The 19,920-nt window shown below is 49.1% G+C and overlaps 1 protein-coding gene across 1 annotated transcript in view; it reads right to left on the bottom strand.

The window, feature by feature from the left end:
- Positions 1 to 1,127: 1,127 nt before the first annotated feature.
- Positions 1,128 to 19,920, bottom strand: part of atp11a (ATPase phospholipid transporting 11A) — a gene marked incomplete at its 5' end in the record, with an annotated part of 27,651 nt that continues 8,858 nt past the window's right edge. The window contains 16 exons of the mRNA XM_084487943.1: positions 1,128 to 2,015; positions 6,553 to 6,718; positions 7,198 to 7,301; positions 7,661 to 7,726; positions 9,760 to 9,895; positions 10,219 to 10,346; positions 10,909 to 10,968; positions 11,395 to 11,540; positions 12,219 to 12,321; positions 13,379 to 13,556; positions 14,518 to 14,799; positions 15,592 to 15,773; positions 16,213 to 16,316; positions 16,488 to 16,561; positions 18,067 to 18,138; positions 19,032 to 19,189. Of these exons, the coding sequence (XP_084344069.1) occupies positions 1,719 to 2,015; positions 6,553 to 6,718; positions 7,198 to 7,301; positions 7,661 to 7,726; positions 9,760 to 9,895; positions 10,219 to 10,346; positions 10,909 to 10,968; positions 11,395 to 11,540; positions 12,219 to 12,321; positions 13,379 to 13,556; positions 14,518 to 14,799; positions 15,592 to 15,773; positions 16,213 to 16,316; positions 16,488 to 16,561; positions 18,067 to 18,138; positions 19,032 to 19,189 (2,256 nt within the window). The 3' untranslated portion in view covers positions 1,128 to 1,718. The remainder of the gene's footprint in view (positions 2,016 to 6,552; positions 6,719 to 7,197; positions 7,302 to 7,660; positions 7,727 to 9,759; positions 9,896 to 10,218; positions 10,347 to 10,908; positions 10,969 to 11,394; positions 11,541 to 12,218; positions 12,322 to 13,378; positions 13,557 to 14,517; positions 14,800 to 15,591; positions 15,774 to 16,212; positions 16,317 to 16,487; positions 16,562 to 18,066; positions 18,139 to 19,031; positions 19,190 to 19,920) is intronic.

The raw sequence follows: 19,920 nt of genomic DNA, 5'->3' as shown, positions 1-19,920 counted from the left end.
AAACAACTCTGTAGCGGGTTTGAACATTTCGGAAGCTTCGACATGTACGCTGAAAAGCAAAGTCGTCCGAAAACAAACGTATTGAGTGTTTTGTAAAGTGCAAAAAGTTCATAAAGACATCAAGCGATTTCCACACGGACACACACGTCGCGCCGCCGAAATGTCACACAACCGACACAAACAAACACGCACTACACAAATACACATCTCAATCTAGTAGTACATCGCCACTTCTATCCTACCAGACTCCAAACTATGTACAGAAACAACCACAGGGTACAGGGTGCAGTCTGAGTGTTGGGAGAACTTTTGTTTTACATTCCGAGGATAGAGAATGAAGGACTCACTAATGACAGTGATAATATCATAATATACTCTATGTATTTACTATACATATATATATATATATATATATATATATATATATATATATATATGCCTGTGTGTCCAAATGACACTGCATGTGATTACATCAAAGGGGTATTCCTGAAGATATTAAGTAAAAAAAAATGTAATATGGCTTATTGCTAGTTACAATACAATATTATGATATTACACTTTACGATAAATCTTGTAGCAATATGTTCAGGTTACGTATGCGCTCCTCGGTGTGCTATCTTACAGAGGCAACGCCGGCAAATATGCGTGTGTAATGCACGTTCAATGATGCATGGTTAATAATAACATGTAGGCTGAAGTGGCTGTGATACGCGTCAACCATCAAACCCCATCTTTTGAAGTTACTGCAGGTCACCGCAAGGGTTTATCGGCAAATTCAGTCGGAAGCTCAGAGCTTCCCGAAGACCACTTGGCGCCTATGACCTTAACTTAAAGTGTAAAAACAACAACAACAGACGTCTCTTCCCACTCAGACTCCAGACCAGACACTACTCTACTGCTCTCTCCTTACAGTCACGGTGTCTCTCGCCCGGTTCCCACTTTCCCTACGGAGTATTTCTGGACAGAAGGTTTGCGCACAGGCAACACCAGTTAGTCCTACACAGAGAGAGAGACATGGAAACAGAGAGAGAGAGAGAAGAGGGAAGGAAGGAAGGGAGAGAGAGAGAGAGAGAGAGAGGTGTAGGTTGAGTGTTAGGAATAAGAAAAGAGGAACATAAAAAAAGGTCAAGGTCAGAAAACCATTGAACACATGCAGGCGTGGACCTTGATCCTAACCCCAACACATTTCTCATCCCCGCTGCGTGTCATCACACGGCATGTTATGTCATCGCATCATCGTCTTTGCTGTGACCTACTGCACGGCGGGCTTTAACCCGAGCGCAATCGGCATCGTCATGAACAGTTCAGGGTGGAGGGAAGTGTGTCTGATCGGAGGGTGGAGACCGTGGGTGGACACGCGGTTCCTCGGTGGGTTTTGGTTTTGGTTTTTAGCGTTTTGTTCGCCGTGACATCGCCAAACGGCCTTGGAACGAGCCGTCTGAAATAGGGAACGCTTTGCCTTTTGATTTGAGGAAGGGGTGTGTGTGTGTGTGTGTGTGTGTGTGTGTGTGTGTGTGTGCGCGTGTGTGCGTGTGCACCCTGAGATTTCTGCACCAGGGAAAGCGGCGACAATCACGTAGATCATGTACCTCACCCCCCCACACCCGGAACCCCTCTTTTTTACGACGGCTGCGTATAAACATTTTCTTTACATACTATAAAAAAAATAAATTAAGGTCCCAAGGGCAATGCAAACAATAATAACAAAAAAAAAAAAACTAGACTGTCGTCTCGGGCCCTGTGCTGCCATAGGCCCCGCCTCCTCGGCCCTTAGCCCCGCCCCCTCCCCGGGAGAGGCCGGCGAATCGCAGCAGCGGGGGGAAGGAGGGGTAGTCGGGCCGGGGGCGCCAGCGCGTGAACATGAGCTTCTTCTCTGAGGTGAACGGAGAGTCGAGGCCAGACCTGCGGGGGTGGGCGGCCGCCGCCGCCGGCGGGCTGGGGTCCTGCTGCCCGCCGCGGAGGGAGGCCAGGGGGGAGAACTCCGAGAGCTGGCCCCGGTAGAGCTTGTCGGCGTTCTGGGGGAGAGAGGAGGGAGGGGAGGGGGGAGGGGGGGGGTGAGAGGGAGAGAGGTGGAGAATTGGAGAGAGAGTGAGAGAAAGAGAGGATGATGGAGAGAGAGTGAAATGGGGAGAGAGTGAGAGAAAAAGGAGAGATGTAGAGAGTGAGGCGGGGAGAGAGTGAGAAAAAGAGGGGACGATGGAGAGAGTGAGATGAGAGTGAGAGAAAGAGGGGATGTTGGAGAGAGAGTGAGAGAAATAGGGGATGATGGAGAGAGTGAGATGAGAGTGAGAGAAAGAGGGGATGTTGGAGAGAGAGTGAGATGAGAGAGTGAGAGAAAGAGGGGACGATGGAGAGAGAGTGAGATGAGAGAGTGGGAGAAAGAGGGGACGATGGAGAGAGTGAGATGAGAGAGTGGGAGAAAGAGGGGACGATGGAGAGAGAGTGAGATGAGGAGAGAGTGGGAGAAAGAGGGGACAATGGAGAGAGTGAGATGAGGAGAGAGTGAGAAAGGGGACAATGGAGAGAGAGTGAGATGGGGAGAGAGTGGGAGAAAGAGGGGACGATGGAGAGAGAGTGACATGAGAGAGTGAGAAAGAGGAGACGATGGAGAGAGAGAGGTCGATAGATGAATGGTGGAGAGAGACGGAGGGATGGAAACAGGTGGATATTGAGACGATGGCGAGAGAGGGAGTGAGATATGATAGAGATGGAGAGAGGTGTAGACAGAGTGAGAGGACGAGAGCGGTAGAGCGAGCGACAGGGCGGGGTAGATGGGGTAGAGGGGGAGAGAGAGAGAGAGAGAGAGAGAACAAAGTTAGTCCCGCAGTATTGGAGCAGTGGGGTTTGCAGCATGTGAAGTCTCACTGTGCAAACGTCCCCACATGGGTAGTGTAAAGCAGCTTGTGTGTGTGTGTGTGTGTTTTTAAGCAGGCACAAGCAATGCAGTGGTCTCCAGCCAAGCCCAATCCCAGCATGTAAACACAAAAAATATACACGGAGAACCAAACCAAACCAACCACAGCAGGCCTTTCCGAACGCAACCGCACAAAACCACAACAACAACTCGTGCGATAAACGGGCGCGTAGACATGCATGACGGTCCGATCCTTCGCCCATCCCAACCGTGCACGAAAGCACGCGTTCACGCGACACACATGCACAAGCACACACATTCATGTCCTTCATTCATTGTTTTTCCTTCACGCATTCATTCGGTTATTCATTCGTTATTAAATTGGTGCCACCAGAGGGCAGCAGAGCTCTGTTGAACTTTTGACATTCACACACACACAGACGTTAGGTTAGTCATTTACTACTTAACGTTTAAGTAAGTAGTAAAGTAAGTCTTAAGTTAACCACTCCATAGTCCAACAAAACAGCACCGCAGGCTCACCATCAGTTAGTTGAGATCGTTAACGAAACCGTTAGTGACATAACACCTCTTGATAACCCCAAACTTCATGGGAACTTCCCGGTTTAGAAAGTAAAAGTCATTATTCACTGTGCTCTATGCTTAGTTAAAATACTCCAGCCGGGCTCATACAATATCAAACATTCAATATGTTGATTATGAAGTATGTACTGTTATGAGCTCATATAGTGAATTCCAAGACTTTTATTTTCTAAATCCCGGGCACGGCCCTACACCACACCGTAAGCACACCACACGTTCACAAACCCGGTGGTGAGGGGGTTTTACCCGGGCGTGGGTTCTCTAGTCCTCAGACATGGCCACTCCATCTAGTAAGGAGTCTGAACTCTGGTACGCCACGATCCTGTCAAACGCCCTGCGCGCTCGCACACACTGCAACACACACACGCGCACATGAATACATGGGCACGCTCGCATGAATACAAGTGCACACACACACACACACATACTGTACATGCACAGGCAGCTGTGAATGCAATTCCACCGGAATGGGAATGATGCAAAAATGAATACAAAAAAGCAGAGAAATGCAAAGCACGTACTTCACGTGAACATGTCCTGAGGACTGCAGTGCACAGCGATGTGCGTCGATCGACAAACACTATCAGAATCAGGCACTTAAAAAGCGGGACATCCCAGTCGCCAGTACTTTGGCTCCTCAGAGTTGCTAGGATCCCCTTGTGTCCGTGGATCGGATTCATGAAAACGACCAAACGATGACTCGTGACGAAATGCAGCCGTTACAAACGGTCACAACCAAAGCATGCATTTCCTTGTCGTGACGTCTGCGCGTTTCCAAACCGATGAAGCATGCACCATGGAAGGTTTGGCACACAAGACAAGGAGTGGAAGCGAGCGAGGGGGGGGGGGCGGGGGAGGAGGTGGGGGCGGGGGTTAGTGATGCAAAACCAGTCAGGCCATGGGGGGTATAACCCTCACAAGAACAAAAACATGGCAGCAAAAATGCAGCAGCATGAATGAGGAGACGTAGTGGACGAGATCGGAGGAGGAGGAGGAGGAGGAGGAGGAGGTGCTACAGGAGAAGGGGAGAGTACAGAGGAAAGTCACCTCCGGGTTACGGGGGGGGTGAGGCAGGAGGGGTAGGAGGAGTTTAGTAACTAAGTCTCCTGGAGGTCTGGGACAACATAAAGATGGTCGAAGGCTCCGACGCCAGCCTCCGTCGGTTTATCTGTCGCGTCGCCCGGCGACCGCCCCAGGGAGGAGGAGGAGGAGGAGGAGGAGGAGGAGGAGTAGGAGGAGGAGAAACCAGGGGAGAGACAGAGGAAGACGGAGAGGAGACAGGAGTTAATAGGATTAAACAACAAGGGTGAAACAAGATTAGATTGAAACTACAAAAATGTTATGTGGATTTGGTAACACCTTATCGAAAGGGTACAGAAATCAAACTTTAATTAACCATAGTTCATTGTTTGATTCGAGTTGGGTGTTAATGAAATATGAATAGTTTAGTTAAACCCAGATTCTAATCAATTCAATCAATCAATTTAAGTGTACCAGGGTTTTGGGGATTTTAACCCTTAGATGGTCACATGCAAGAAGACCCCCTGGAAAGAAAGACAGCTGGTTCCGGTTTTCATGGAAACAATATCAACCTTTGCATTCAATTTAGACTCTGGTCGTGTGCGTTTAAGAGCACCAGTCCTCCCCGATTGAGGACCTTTAAACCAAAACTCAATAGCCTGTAAAGCCTGTAAAGATCTGGTGACTACTACAGAGAGAACAGACGTCAGGGAAGTCAGAGTAACACACTTGAGCAAAAAAGGTTGAGTTATGGGTACGTGCTTAGCCCTTCACCAACAGGTCAAGAGTTAGTCGTGAGGTACAGTTATTAAACACTCTAGTTCCAGTCAGATTAACTGCCTACATTGCGTGTCTATTAGGGATCGACCGATATGGATTTTTTTAGGACCGATACCGATTTTTTTTCATCAGCCTTAGCCGATGACCGATACGCCGATACCGATTTTCTTGAGCCGATATTTGAAGCCGATACTGCTTTTGCTCCCTCAATTTACATCATAAAAATGACACAATGATAATAACAAATGTTACAAGTCTCAATTTAGGGGGGAAAAAAAAAATCGTCCGACGCCGATACACGTAAAAAACGCAAATATCGATGATGATCGATATTTGCATGTAGGCTTATGTCACGCGACTCGGCCTTATAATTTGACACCTGGAACAAGTCGCCATCAACGAAGCCATCTCCGTTTTGGATCCATCCTGCTTTGTGACCCAGTGAGTCCGCAGTGAATTTGGTGTTCTTTTAAATGCAGATTCAGCACTAGCATACATATGGTCATGGTCATTCGGTTCTTTGTCAACCAGAGCCAAACAGAGCAGCGACTTGCTTTCGGTGCCGGCACAAACTACCGAGCGACGCCAATGTGTAGGGCTTCTGTAATGACTGCCGCTTTTTAATTTTTTTTTCTTTAAACCAAAATGTCTGTATGAAGGAGTTGTTTTCGGGTCTTCTGAAGTTAAGAAGCGGGCACCGCACACAGAGAGGGAAGGGAGGGGCAGGGGGGAGGGGGGGGGCTTGACTTACGTCAAGGATGGCTGGGAGGTAGCCGTAGCTAGCGGCCCTCTGCTAATCCAGAGAGTCATATAGCATAGCATCTCAGTTAGCTCATGAAGTCTTTATGTTAACATTTATACGTGTGTGTGTGTGTGTGCGTGTTCCTGCACATGCATGTATGTTTATGCATCTGTGTGTCCCTACACATGTACGTGTGTGTGTGTGTGTGTGCATGTTCCTACACATGCATGTATGTTTATGCATCTGTGTGTCCCTTACACGTGTACGTGTGTGTGTGTGTGTGTGTGTGCATGTACATATGTGCATGTGTGCGCGTGTGTGTGTGTGTGTGTTTGCGTGCGTGCATGCGTGTGTGTCTTTATGCATGTATGCATGTGCCTACACATGTATGTATGTTAATGCATCTCTGTGTGTCCCTGCACATGTAGGGGAGGGACACTGTAGGGACACAGCCGGGTCGGGGACACACCCCCACCGTGGGGCTGTGTCCCTACAGTGTGTCCTGTGTACTGTGTCCCTGTATAACGGGTGGGGGCGTGGCCAGGGGCCGTGGTACCTGGATGCGCTCGGTGGTGGTGGGCCACAGGGCCCTGCAGATCACCTTCTTCACCACGTCGGGCAGCAGGCTGGCCGTGATCAGCAGGATGATGCTGAGCCAGGCCGGCCCGCTGGACAGCATCTGCATGAACACGTAGTACATCCTCTGGTAGTTCAGGAAGGGCCTGCAGGGGGCGCCACAGCGCAGCGAGAGAGAGACGGGTTAAGAGAGGCTGCAGGGGCTGTTTGTTTTTGCATAGCAGTGAGTGAGCACTCACACTAAGTTGCCCTGTACCGTACGATAAGTACGATTGCCCCCCCCACCCCCCACTGTGCCGCTGGCCTGTGCTCACACTAGGCAATCTCAACTGGGCCTGAGTACGGTTGCCTCTTGTACACATAGGTTGCGTATCCGTGCGTGTGCGCGTGTCGGCTCATTAGCATCTGTACCGTGGCCTGAGCACACCTACTCCGAAGTGCACTGAGGCCACGGGATTGAACTGTACTTGACTTGTACTGAGTACGGATGGCGTGCTCACACTAGCCAAACGATCTAGACTTTAGGGGGCAAACGTACTCGGGCACGGTACAGATAGTGTGAGTGCGCCCTGAGTGAGTGAGTGAGTGTGACTGAGTGAGTGAGTGAGTGTGTGAGTGTGTGTACCAGATGATGCCCCCCCACAGCAGGGAGAAGACCACAAAGAAGATGAGTGAGCCCCAGATCACAAAGTGGTTGATCCAGGTCCAGTAGTGTGTGTCCAGGACCAACTAGAGGGAGAGAGAGAGAGAGAGAGAGAGAGAGAGAGAGAGAGAGAGAGAGAGAGAGAGAGAGAGAGAGAGAGAGAGAGAGAGAGAGAGAGAGAGAGAGAGAGAGAGAGAGAGAGAGAGAGAGAGAGAGAGAGAGAGAGAGTTATTGACCATAAGTACAGCTTAAGGTCTCTTAAATGTGTCATCTCTAAAGCCCTGAGCCAGCGGTTCCACGCTCATAAAATCCAACCTCAACCCACTTTACCAAACGTACTTTACCTTCAAATCTCTCCATCGACAATAAAACGGATTGTAAAATGTGTGTGTGTTGTGTTCGTGCGTGCGTGCGTGTGTGTGCGTGCGCGAGTGCGTATGCGTACCTTAAACGTAACAGTGAAGACCAACACAGTGAAGACCAGGGTCCCGAAGGTCCAGTTTCCAAACATCTGTAAACGGGCGGCAACGCTGTCAGTGGATACGTAATGCCTGCCCCCTCGGTCAGGGATGTGTGTGTGTGTGTGTGTGTACACGTGTGTGTGTGTGTGTGTACACTTTCCTTCTGAATTGAATGCGGCATGTGTATGAGAGAACTAGCATGTGATGGATTTGATTGGTTGATTGGGTTAGAGAGTCTCTTGAATGTTTATAGATTATAGATAGTTTATCATTTTGTTTTCCTGCTTTGTTCATTTTTTTTTACCGCAGCCGCCGTTTTTTTTATTCAAATTTGTTGTGAGATAAAAACAATGTTCTTTTTCCGAGACAAAACCGAATCCCTGATTTGATTTGTCTTTAGGGTTTCATGGGGTTTGGGTCATGGGGTTTCATTCCTAAAAAAGCAAATTTTATTAAGTAATTCAGTACCAAACGGAGGTCTGCGGCAAAAAGTAACTAGAAAGTAGAAAGTAGCCTTGTAAATAACTAAACTATCCTCAAGCTCGATTGAGTCCTAGGGTACATTAACACATTACAACGCTACTCTAAAGCTATAACTGCAAACTAAATACAATAAACGTGTTTTTACAGCACAACAAAACACGGGAGACGTGGGTTGAGTTGGACTAGGGTGGTGGGTGGTGGATTGCTAAGAAAACGAATGCCTGAAGCTCATTGGTCCGTGGCAAGCACTCGGGGGGGCGGGACATGGGATGGACGGGGAACTGCTATTGGATGGATGGAACGGTTAACAATGTGTATGTAATGGGAGCTCTTTTTTTTGTTATGTTGTGTTTTTTTTGTTCATGAGGAGAGACCACACAGGCAGACAGTGGAAGGAGAAAAGCAGTTGGAGGGAAGGAAGGAGGAAAGGGGCGGGAACACAAAATGGAGGAGGAAATAAAGGGGCAGCTTACCATCTGTGTGTTGGATGTCATTAGCTAAGGGGGGCGGGGCGGGGGTGAGGGCAGGAAGGAGAGAGGCATAACCAAGACATGGCGACGAAAAAAAATAGGTCAGAGAAGGTTGAAGAAAGGGCAGAATCAGAGGGCAAAAAAGAGAGAGCATTCGAAAGAAAGAAAGATCATAACAACATAATCATCAACAAGGCAATAGGTGAGAAAAAAAATCAATTGAGTCCAGAATGGAACAAAAATGTCTGCCGTTGGGGGGTCAAAGGACAGATCGTCAGGGGTTGGGAGGTAAGGGGGGAGAGGGGGTCTGTTGAATTAAGGGGTTTAGTTATACAGAAGATGAGGATAAGTGATATAAAGTAAAGCCACGATATATATATAACACAATAAAAACTTGTTGTGCATGTATCAGTAAGTAATCAGTAAATTAATTTAAATAAACAACACTTTGAAGCTAAGCACAATATCTGCTACTGGCTGAGAAAGTTTTGGGGGAGTGGCTTTAGAAAGAGGTTTTTTTCCCGGTTGGATACTTTTAGAATCCAGCTTACTCTGGCTGGTTTTTTTCTCCAAATTGCCTACGCTAGCTTTAAAGAGTGACTCACATTTGTGTGACAGCACAAACATCGCTTTGCTAACATTGCAAAATACCACCGGTACACTTATCTTATATCGAAAAACCGGTTAAAGAACTACAACCATTTATTGATTATTTAATACCTATTTAAAGGTGAACTTATTGCCATACATTCCATTCGGATTAGATCAATTGATTTGGTCACAATATTTATCTTATGTCGTTTTCAGCATAAGAGTTGAAATGCCTGAAATGAGCTCCAGAACAGCAGAAGAGACACCTCAACACGTCGTTGAGGTGTCCACTGGTCAGCTGAACTTAAGACACATACAGTAACTTAATTGAACTTAAACATTATTCAGGAAGAGTCTTCCTGCCAGCTACTCCATTGTGTGTGTGAAGACAACGGGAAAAAAGGACACCAATGACAAAACGATAACGTGTGCGACAGATTGTGGCATTCAACTCTAGAGAACGGGAAGTTAACCGCAAAATCACAACAAAATAAGAGTATGTTGTCGTTTTTTTGGCTTTTTTTTGGGGGGGGGGCTACCTGTCCGTTGCTCGTGAAGGTGGTGTTGTCAAACAGGAAGTAAGCACCGAAGAACATGACCATGGCATCGTACACGCCCAGCATGGTCCAGTAGATGAAGATAGGCCAGCGCAGCAGGCAGTTCTTTGAGATATCCCTGGAGGACACAACAGAATGATGGCAACACTGTAGTGCACTGTTACCAGTACTCTACCAAAACCAAAAGGCAATAGTTTCCTGTAGGTAAGAACTGAACGTTGTAAGGACAGAAACTTAAAAAACTTTTTTAAGTTTCTGTATTTTTTTTTAACGACTGTTAAAAGGCAGAGGTGTCTCTTAAAAAAAAAAACCTTGGAACATTATTGACCAGAAGCACTGGTTGTGTCCTGACTTCTGTTAGCATCTGATTCGCTTGAGGGTCCCTCCTCGGATCAGAGGGTCCGCCGGAGATGGGACTAAACGGTCACCACGGTAACCCACCTGTAGAGGGTGGGGTCCTTCCTGAGGATGTCAATGTTGATGTGCTGCTCCATCAGGCTGTAGAGGAGGATGGGCAGCGAGGTGAAGCTGATGTTGTACAGCGTCAGGTAGGCCGTGTCGTACAGAGGCTGGCGGGGGGGGGAGAGAGAGGGGGAGGAGGAGGAGGAGGGGGTATGGAGGAAGGGGAGAGGGAGGAAGGGGGAGGAGGAAGAGGGAGTATGGAGGAAGGGGAGGAGGAGGAGGAGGAAGAGGGAGGAGGGGTATGGAGGAAGGGGAGGAGGAGGAGGAGGAAGAGGGAAAGGAGGAGGAAGAGGGGGTATGGAGGAAGGGGAGGAGGAGGAAGAAGGAGGAGAAAGAAGAGGAGGAGGTGGTATCGAGGAAGGGGGGGTAGGAGAAGGAGTTATGGAGGAAGGGGGAGGAGAAGAAATAAGAAGACGAGGAGGAGTTGGAGGGGGAGGTATGGAGGAAGGTGGAGGGGTTAGATGTATTTTTTTGTGCATTGTGTGTGGTATATTTTGGTCTGTGTGTTTAGTAGGGCGCATCTGTGTTTTTATGGTGGGCGTATGGTAATGTACACGTGCGTAAGTGAGGTGAGCAGGTGAGCAGATGTCCATAAAATATGGAGTGTGTGCATCCACTCTGTGACTCACACACACACACACACACACACGCGCGTATGCTTGTACTGACCTGCTGCGAGAAGCCACAGAAGAACTGATAGAGGAACTGGGGGAAGATGAAACACACGTTCTGCAGAGAGAGAGAGAGAGCGACATCCACATGAACATGATCCCATCATCCGCACTGAAGCTGTGAATATGTACGGGCCCCTCAGATGTGCGGCTCGCTGCCTGAGAATCCCAGACAAGCTAAATCAGTATCATCTTTTAAGTCACTTCTCAAAACTACGTTTTATGCAAAAGCTTTCTTATAGTAGCTTTATTATTTTAACACATTGCTCTCTTCCTTTTGCTCTATTTGATGGCGTTTTTGTTAGTACTTATTGTACTCTCTCACAATGTTTTTTGCGTGTCATTTTTCTAACTATGTTTCATTCTGTTCCGTGAAGCACTTTGTAACCCTGTTTCGAAAAGCGCTGCACAAATAAAGTTGATCATTATCATTATCATTATGAATGCCGAGTGCCCAGACGCGGCAGTGAGTCTCCCGGTTCACCTTGTAGAAGAAGTACTGCACCAGCTCGGAGATGCGGATGTAGTAGAAGTGGCCGTGCACCAGCAGCATCTTCTTCAGGTGCTTGAACTTTGGGATGGCGTAGTCGCTGTTCCTGGCCGCCTGGCGACCCTCCTTACCCATGATGCCTTGGGTGGGAAGCCGGACAGAGGGGCCGGAAGCAGAAGAAGGAGAAGAAGAAGAATGAGGAGGAGAAGCAGAGAGTGAGTGACTTCCACTGGCGTCCGTTCGGGCCGTGGACATTATCTCGCCTTTGTAATCAAAATCTATAAATTGGCTTTTGTGCTTTGAACGAAAGGACGGTGAAGAGAGACGGGAAGCAGGGTTGAGGAAAAGACGATGTAGAATGAGACCACAGGACGGGCTAGACAGTGGGTTTGCAGAAGCAAGAGAATGGCATGTCGCATAGGGACCACAGGTGGGGAACTAAACCGATTCAGGGCGTATAGCCAACATGGTACGCACACTAGCGGGTCGAGCCACCGATTTTCTTCACAAATGGAAGATTATCCCTTCTTGCGGAGAGCTGGGCCCGACCCCGCAAAACCCTGAAAGGTGACATATTATACCACCAGGTGTGAGTGTGATTGGCCGTCACAAGCCGTTTTTGATCCATCCAGCACACGGCGAGGTGGACATGGCCCACTTGTGATTGTCAGAAGAGGCCGATTTTCCAAACGGCTTGTGACGGCTCATCACACTCACACCCCGGGGGGTATAATATGGGAACGGTAAAGACGGTAGCAAAAGCGGTAGCGTTTCAACCCCAGTTGAGACTCAGAGAGACGGGGCGCGGTGGGACCGACCGATGCCCACGTGGGCCTCCAGGATCATGCTGACGTCGTTGGCCCCGTCGCCGATGGCCAGCGTGATGGGGTGCTCCTTGGACGCCTTGATCAGCTTCACGATCTACAAGGGACCAACACACGGGACGGTTAGCGCCGACGCTAACGGCGTACAGAAGTGCAGGAGGTCCGAGGTTTGACAAAATAATCAGAGTCCGGACGTGTTCTGTCTACACGCTCGCACTCAGCTATTTACACGTTATCTCTAGATCAGTGTTTCCCAAACGTTATGCCAAAATAGTGCCAAAGTATTTCTGTAACAAAAAAAAAAAAGTTTTATTTTTTCATTTTTTTAATATACATTTATTTGGCGACCCAATTAAAATCTCGGGTCACGACCCAGTCTTTGGGAAAGACTTCTCTAGATGACCGCTCATTTGCAGAACAAGACGGTTGATGTAATGTACCGGTGAGGGCTTTTAATTTTGCTATCCTAGTTTTCCTCCTATGAGATGCAGTCAAATAAAAACAAGAGAAAGAATTGAAAAAAAAAAAGTAAGGGCAAAAAAATATGAGGAAATCTGAGAAGCAAGAGAATTGTATAGAGAGAGGAGGAAAATTATATGTGACATTAAACCGGACTGGATGCTTTAGTGTGTTCAATGAGAAATGAGAAGTTCTGAGCATTGAGCCCAAATACATCCTTTACAAATCCCAACGACACCACTGTATGGGACCACTTCGATTTGAGACCGCCCCCAGCTCATTTCTCACCAATCAGGGCATCTCTTCCCTGATTGGTTGGGGGGGGGGATCCCATCTAGCCTCTCAATCACAGGTGTTCCCATTGATTCTAATAGACCTCTGAAGAATAAGTCCCGCCTCCCTCCCTGTTCCCGGTGGCTTTTTGGATTGTCGGTGCCGTTAAAGTAGTAAACGATTATAAATGCTATTTTAATGGCACCGACAATCCAAAAAGCCAGTCGAAACTAGATGGAAAAAGTGTCGTTCAAAACGTGACGCAGCTTTTACTTCTTCGCCACCTACAGAGTTTGTCAAGTACGATCATTCATAAACCCCACGTTATTTCCCATAGACATTTGACCGAGGGAACCGGGGAGCCTCGGAGGCGGGACTTATTCTTCCGAGGTTCTAATGGGAGGGTGTTCCGGTCCCCGTACCTGGGCCTTCTGCAGCGGGGCCATGCGGCAGCAGAGCACGGCGCTGCAGTTGCGGCAGATCTCCAGGAAGATCTCCTTGTAGTCCCCCGAGCTGGAGGCCTCCTGGCCCGGCTGCAGCACGGCCGACAGCGTGGCCCCGTCGATGATCAGCCCGAAGTCACTGCAGTCCCCCGCAAGGCTGGAGGGGTGAATGGATGAATGAACGAATGAATGAATGAGCATGCGATTGGGCCCCCCCCCCCAACGTGAATCGATCATTTCAGACACGAGCGCACGAGTGAGGAAAGGAATTGATGAGTTGAATGAATGAACAAACGCATGAACAAATGAGAGAAGAAAGAAATGTATGAATGAACAAACGTGCGCACGCAGTGAACAAGCGAATTGATTAATTAACAAACAAGTGAATAAACAAGAGAATAAATAAATTCATGAACGAAGGAAAGAGCAAACAACGGAATTGATGAATGAATGAACGGACAAACGCGTGAACAGACGAGAAGAAATTGATGCGTGGACGATGAAGGAACGAGTGAACAAGTGAATTGACGAACGAACAAACCCATCGAAACAAAGGGAAAAACAAACGCGTGACCCAAACAAGTGAACAAATCGACACACGCATCGACCGATGAAACGAAGACGCGGAAACAAACGAAACGACCGACAAAACAAACAAACAAAAAGGGAGCAGACTTGTGAACGTCTGAATGTCTGTGGCCGTTTCTCAATACCAAGTACGCGGACTACGTTCTCGCGGACTTGGAAGTACGTACTTGGCAAGTCCGGACTTTCAAGTACGGACTTCCGAGAACGCGAGTACGCACCTGCAATTGGAACAGCAGCGGACTCGATGATGCATTCTGGGATATTTAACGGTCCCAAGTCCACACGAGTCACCTCCGATGCGTCCTCGGTAGAACAGCCTCATCGAGAACGCATCGAGAACACTTCCGGGTTTTACGACAGTACTCGCGTACTCGCGTACTTGGAATTGGAACAGTGCTTGGGCTACCACTGATGACGTTTATCGAGAACGCAAGTACACGAGAACACACGAGAACGCGAATTGAGAAACGGCCTGTGACTCCCGTCACGCTCATCCACCGTGGAGCCCCCCCCCCCCCCCCCCACCTCACCTGGAGACGGGGTCGCGCTCCAGGTCCAGGCCGGCTCCGGGGCCAGGGGGGTCGCGGCGGTGCGGCCGCAGCACGGTGCGGCTGAGGTCGAACAGGGCGTCGTGCAGGCTCTGCTCCTCGGTGCGCTTGGTGGTGAGCTCCAGGACGCGCGTGCCGCGGCGGAACAGCTTGCTGGCGTAGCACGTGGCCGCCGCCGTCTCCATCTTGTCGCCCGTCAGCACCCACACCTTCATGCCCGCCTGGTGGAGCGACTCCACCGTGTCGGCCGCCTCCTCCTGCAGCCTGAGGGGGGGATCGATAAAGTTTTTTTACACGCATGGGATGTGCCGATAAAGTTGTGGGTGTTTTTTTTTTTGTTGTTGTTGAAACGACATCAATAATGTAGCACTGCCGCCTCTTCTTACAGTCTGTGATTATCGATAAAGTTTTGTTGTTTTTTTGCATTGAGATTCATCACTATACGAGTACTGCCGCCTCCTCTTCCAGCTGTGAGGACCGATAAAGTTGTGTTGTATTGAATTCAAACCGCATCACCTAGTGCTGGATACATTACAGACTTTTTCTTTTTCTCTTTGTTGACATTGCTTCTTTGTTTACATTGCATTTCTGGATCTTAGCCATGTTATCATTTACAATTTACACTTTGTACTTTAAACTTTTTATAATTTATAATTTACACTATTTATACCGTCTTTTTAGTTTGCCCTATTTGTTGTTATTTGTTGTCGTTTGTCTTGTCTTACTTTAGCATTTCGTTGAGCATTTCCCCTCAGCGTCTACTTTTGTTTGTATTAGTACTTTGTATTCTTATTGTATCGTATATTACTTATTATTATCCTGTGTTTTTCTACTGCTGCTGGGCTAGTGCAGCAAACAAATTTCTCCTACGGGGGGGGGGGATTAATAAAGTATTGTATCGTAAATCATACACATAGAAACTTTCTCCTTCACACCTTCCCTATGTTTACATTTTGCGTTTTTTTTCCTCGTTGCAATCTAGTGAAGGAAGGACGGGATATATGGAGACTAGACACGCCACAGCAGCGTGCTACAGCCTAGTGTGGCCCCCCCCACCTGTCCTCCACCGCCGTGGCCCCCAGCAGCACCAGCTGCGTCTCTATCTGGTCGTAGGCCTCGGCCAGCCGGCGGTCGCGGTCGTGGAGGGCCAGCCGGGCGTCGCCCAGGAGCTGGTAGGTCTCCGCGTACTGCTCCGGGGTCAGGGCCCGGTACGCCACGCACAGGGTCCGCAGCCCCTCCTGCGGCGAGCACACACACACACACACACATACACACACACACACATGAGCACACGCATACACACGTACGTATACACACACGCAAGCACGAGCATGCACGCACATGCATGAGCACACGCACACACGCGCGGGCACACACACACACACACACACACACATATGCACATACACACATGCACGCACATGCACACACACACAGACACACACGCGTGGGCACACACACACACACACACATGCACGGACACACGCACATGCACATAAACACGTACGCACGCGTACACACACGTGCATACACACATACGTATGCACCCACGCACACACATACACGCACATATGTAATGGACCATAGGTAAAACATTATCAGAAAACCCAATTAACCCAGCTTGTGTGTGTGTGTGTGTGTGTGTGTGTGTGTGTGTGTGTGTGTTTATACACTCACGACTGCGTTGTGCTCCACCCGGTCCTTGACCTCCTCCACCTTGCCTGACACCACCCGGGGGAAGATGGAGGAATCGGCCCCCTTGCAGAACAGGTACACCTCACCTGGACACACACACACACACACACACACACACACACACACACACACACACACACACACACACACACACACACACACACACACACACACACATTACATTTGTGTACTGAGAATGTTTTTATACTGTGTGCGTGTGCGTGCTTGCGTGCGTGCGTGCGTGCGTGTGTGTTTACCGGTGCTGGCTCTGACGATCACACTCATCCTCCGCCTGACGGAGTCGAAGGTCAACACCTCCAGAAGTTCAAACCTGGGCCACACGCACACACACACACACACAGATACACACACACACACACACACACACACAGATACACAGATACACACACACACACACACACACACACACAGGTCATTACAAATGACTCTCCGATTAAGTCCCAGCCGTCATTAAGAGCTCTAATGCGCCAGCAGGCCGTCTGTCCGTCTAGACTGCCTTTAGAGGGTGAAAGCGGGACATGTATCTACTACTCTGCACTACGCTCCAGGCTACGAGCACACCGGTCGCCAAGGTGACGGACAGTGATCAGAGTCTGATCGTGACCATATCGAGGCGGGAGAAGGGAAGCGAAATTTGGTTGGAAAATCGTTTTTTCTATCGCTTCGTTTCAACTGAAAAATAAACGACGGAACGCACTTTAGATATGAATTGGATTAAATGAATAATGGAAGGACACCGATAGACTAAGAAATGGCGTGAGAGTGCAATGGATTTCACAGGAAAATCATTTTTCTGATGCTTCGTGCACACCTCGATTATGTGATTATGTGAGTAGCCATAACAAAATCGGCCATTTCCTGTGTTTTAGGCCCAGTTGCTTAAAACACAGACCCCTTGCTTTGAGTGCCCTTAGCTGCAAGTCAGCTCCCGAGCTGGCTAGCGTTCAAGGGTTGATTTAAAAGGGAAAAACAGCACTCCCCCTCGCTCCCCTAAGTATTTGGGACACCCTACCCCTTCGCAGGAACGCAGCACAACTTAGGGTCAGCGCTCAAATCTAGGGGAAGGGGGAGAATGGGGACAGGGCCTTAGTGACAATCACAAGTGGGCGTGTCCACCTAGATGTACGACGGACAGATAAGCACCCTTGCTACAGTCCACTGGGTTGGCCGGTCGACTGATCCATCCAGCACGCATCTAGGTGGACACGCACACTTGTGACGTCACTAAAAGCCAGGCAAAGGCCAAACGGCTTGTAATTGGCTGATCACTCCCACACCAGGTGGTTCATCTGGTGGTTCACTCCCACACCAGGTGGATCTCGTTGACTTTGCACGGGGCGCTCTCGAAACGCAATTGTGGGTTCAGTCCGTTCCGTCGGCTCAGTCGAAAAGTTGAGCAACGTTCAACGTTTCAGGGCCGCGAGGGATCCAGTCGGCCAATCGGATCGCGTCATTGCAAACACGCTGTCCAATGGAATCGCCGTTGTGATACAACCCCGGGGAGAACGCACGGACGTGTCAAAAAGGCGTGTTGGAAATCAGCCCCTTATGACATCACAGGAGGGCGTGTCCACCTAGACGTGTGACGGATGGATGAACGTTAGAGCAACGTTTGCTACGGTCCACCGGGTGGGCTGATAGACCTGATCTATCCAGCGCACATCTAGGTGGACACGCCCACTTTCTGCCCCTTGTGATGTCATAAGGGCCAGATTTCCAAAACGGCTTGTAGCGGCTAATCCCACCCACGCACCCACAACACCATGAGTAGTAAACAGCCCCATGTCTGGGCCAGCGAGTGTGCCGGGTGCTCACCTCTCCACCTGGTCCTCGCGGTTCAGGATCTCCATGTGGCTGTCCTTCAGCCTGAGGTAGGTGTAGCCCAGCCTACGGACGGGAGTGGACCGCTCAGCACTCTCACACTCACACTGTGTGATGTGTGTGTGTGTGTGTGTGTGTGTGTGTTCACTTGCGTATCTTTATTGAGTTTTGACCCATGTGACGGTGTCCCTTTACGCACGGTGCATATAGTGGCGTGTGTGTGTGTGTGTGTGTGTGTGTGTGTGTGTGTGTGTGTGTGTGTGTGTGTGTGTGTGTGTGTGTGTGTGTGTGTGTGTGTGTGTGTGTGTGTGTGTGTGTGTGTTCACTTGCGTATCTTTATTGAGTTTTGACCCATGTGACGGTGTCCCTTTACGCACGGTGCATATAGTGGCGTGTGTGTGTGTGTGTGTGTGTGTGTGTGTGTGTGTGTGTGTGTGTGTGTGTGTGTGTGTGTGTGTGTGTGTGTGTGTGTGTGTGTGTGTGTGTGTGTGTGTGTGTGTGTGTGTGTGTGTGTTATCCCCTGTCAATCTTTTGGGATTCTGATGCATCAGCATTTTTCAAATTTTGTAAATAGTGTTTGTGTATGTCCGCGTGTGTGTGTGTGTGTGTGTGTGTGTGTGTGTGTGTGTGTGTGTGTGCCTATGTATGTGGACAAGTGTGTATGTGCATGTGTGTGTGTGTGTGTGTGTGTGTGTGTGTGTGTGTGTGTGTGTGTGTGTGTGTGTGTGTGTGTGTGTGTGTGTGTGTGTGTGTGTGTGTGTGCGCCTATATGCCTACATGTGTGGACAAGTGTGTATGTGCATGTGTGTGTGTGTCTGCAAGCATGCAGGTGTGTGTACACAGGTGTGTGTGTGTGTGTGTGCGTGTGCGTGTCTGTGTGTCTGTGTGTGCGTGTCTTTGTGCCTGTGTGTATGTGCAAATGTGTGCGTGCGTGCGGGCGACCCCTGACCTCTTCATGCCCCTCCACCAGCGCCACCTCGTCGGGGGAGGAGGAGATGTAGAAGGAGGTGGGCCGGCCGGCGTGGAGGCCGTGCTTGACCCCGTCCACCGTCTCCTCCTCCTTCACCTGCACCGTGTGGCACAGGCACAGAGCCCGGAAGAACAGCTCCTCGCTCTCCTGGGGTGAGGGAGAGGGGGAGAGAGAGGGGGAGGGAGGGAGGAGAGAGGGAGAGGGGGAGAGGGAGGGAGAGAGAGAGAGAGAGAGAGGGAGGGAGAGGGAGAGAGAGAGGGAGGGAGAGGGAGAGGGAGAGAGAGAGAGGGAAAGAGGATGAGAGAGAGGGAGGGGGGAGGGAGAGAGAGAGAGGGAGGATGAGAGGGAGAGGGAGAGAGGATGAGAGAGAGGGGGAGGATGAGAGGGAGAGAGAGAGGGAGAGAGAGGGGGAGGGGGAGGGAGGGAGAGAGAGAGAGAGATGTTAGTGCTGAATGCATCAATCTTTGCGTTCATTTTGAAAGATTTAACCTGTAAAAAAACATACGCAAAAAAAAACATTTAAACAAAATTATCGAATGACAGCACTAATATATGTATATATATATATATATATATATATATATATATATATATATATATATATAATAAATGCCCTAATATTAAACCAATACAACCGAATGAAGAGACCACACACACACACAGCTCCTGTGAATACAAAGCCTGCTCCTCCCTGGGGCTTTTATTTTGGTGACTCGGGGTCAATGGGCTAACAGGCTTAGCAGGGATAGCTTCACTGTTTTAGAGCGGCTACCGAGGTAACTAAAGGACACTGGTCCCGGGGCACCGGCAGGGCTTTTCTCCACGGCAACAAAGACGGGCGTCAGTGTTGTAATTATTCAGAGAGCCATAGGAAAAGT

Source organism: Micromesistius poutassou, assembly GCF_964030765.1.
Source record: "Micromesistius poutassou genome assembly, chromosome: 24".
NCBI classification, from domain to species: domain Eukaryota; kingdom Metazoa; phylum Chordata; class Actinopteri; order Gadiformes; family Gadidae; genus Micromesistius; species Micromesistius poutassou.
This window is presented reverse-complemented; position numbering and strand designations above follow the sequence as displayed.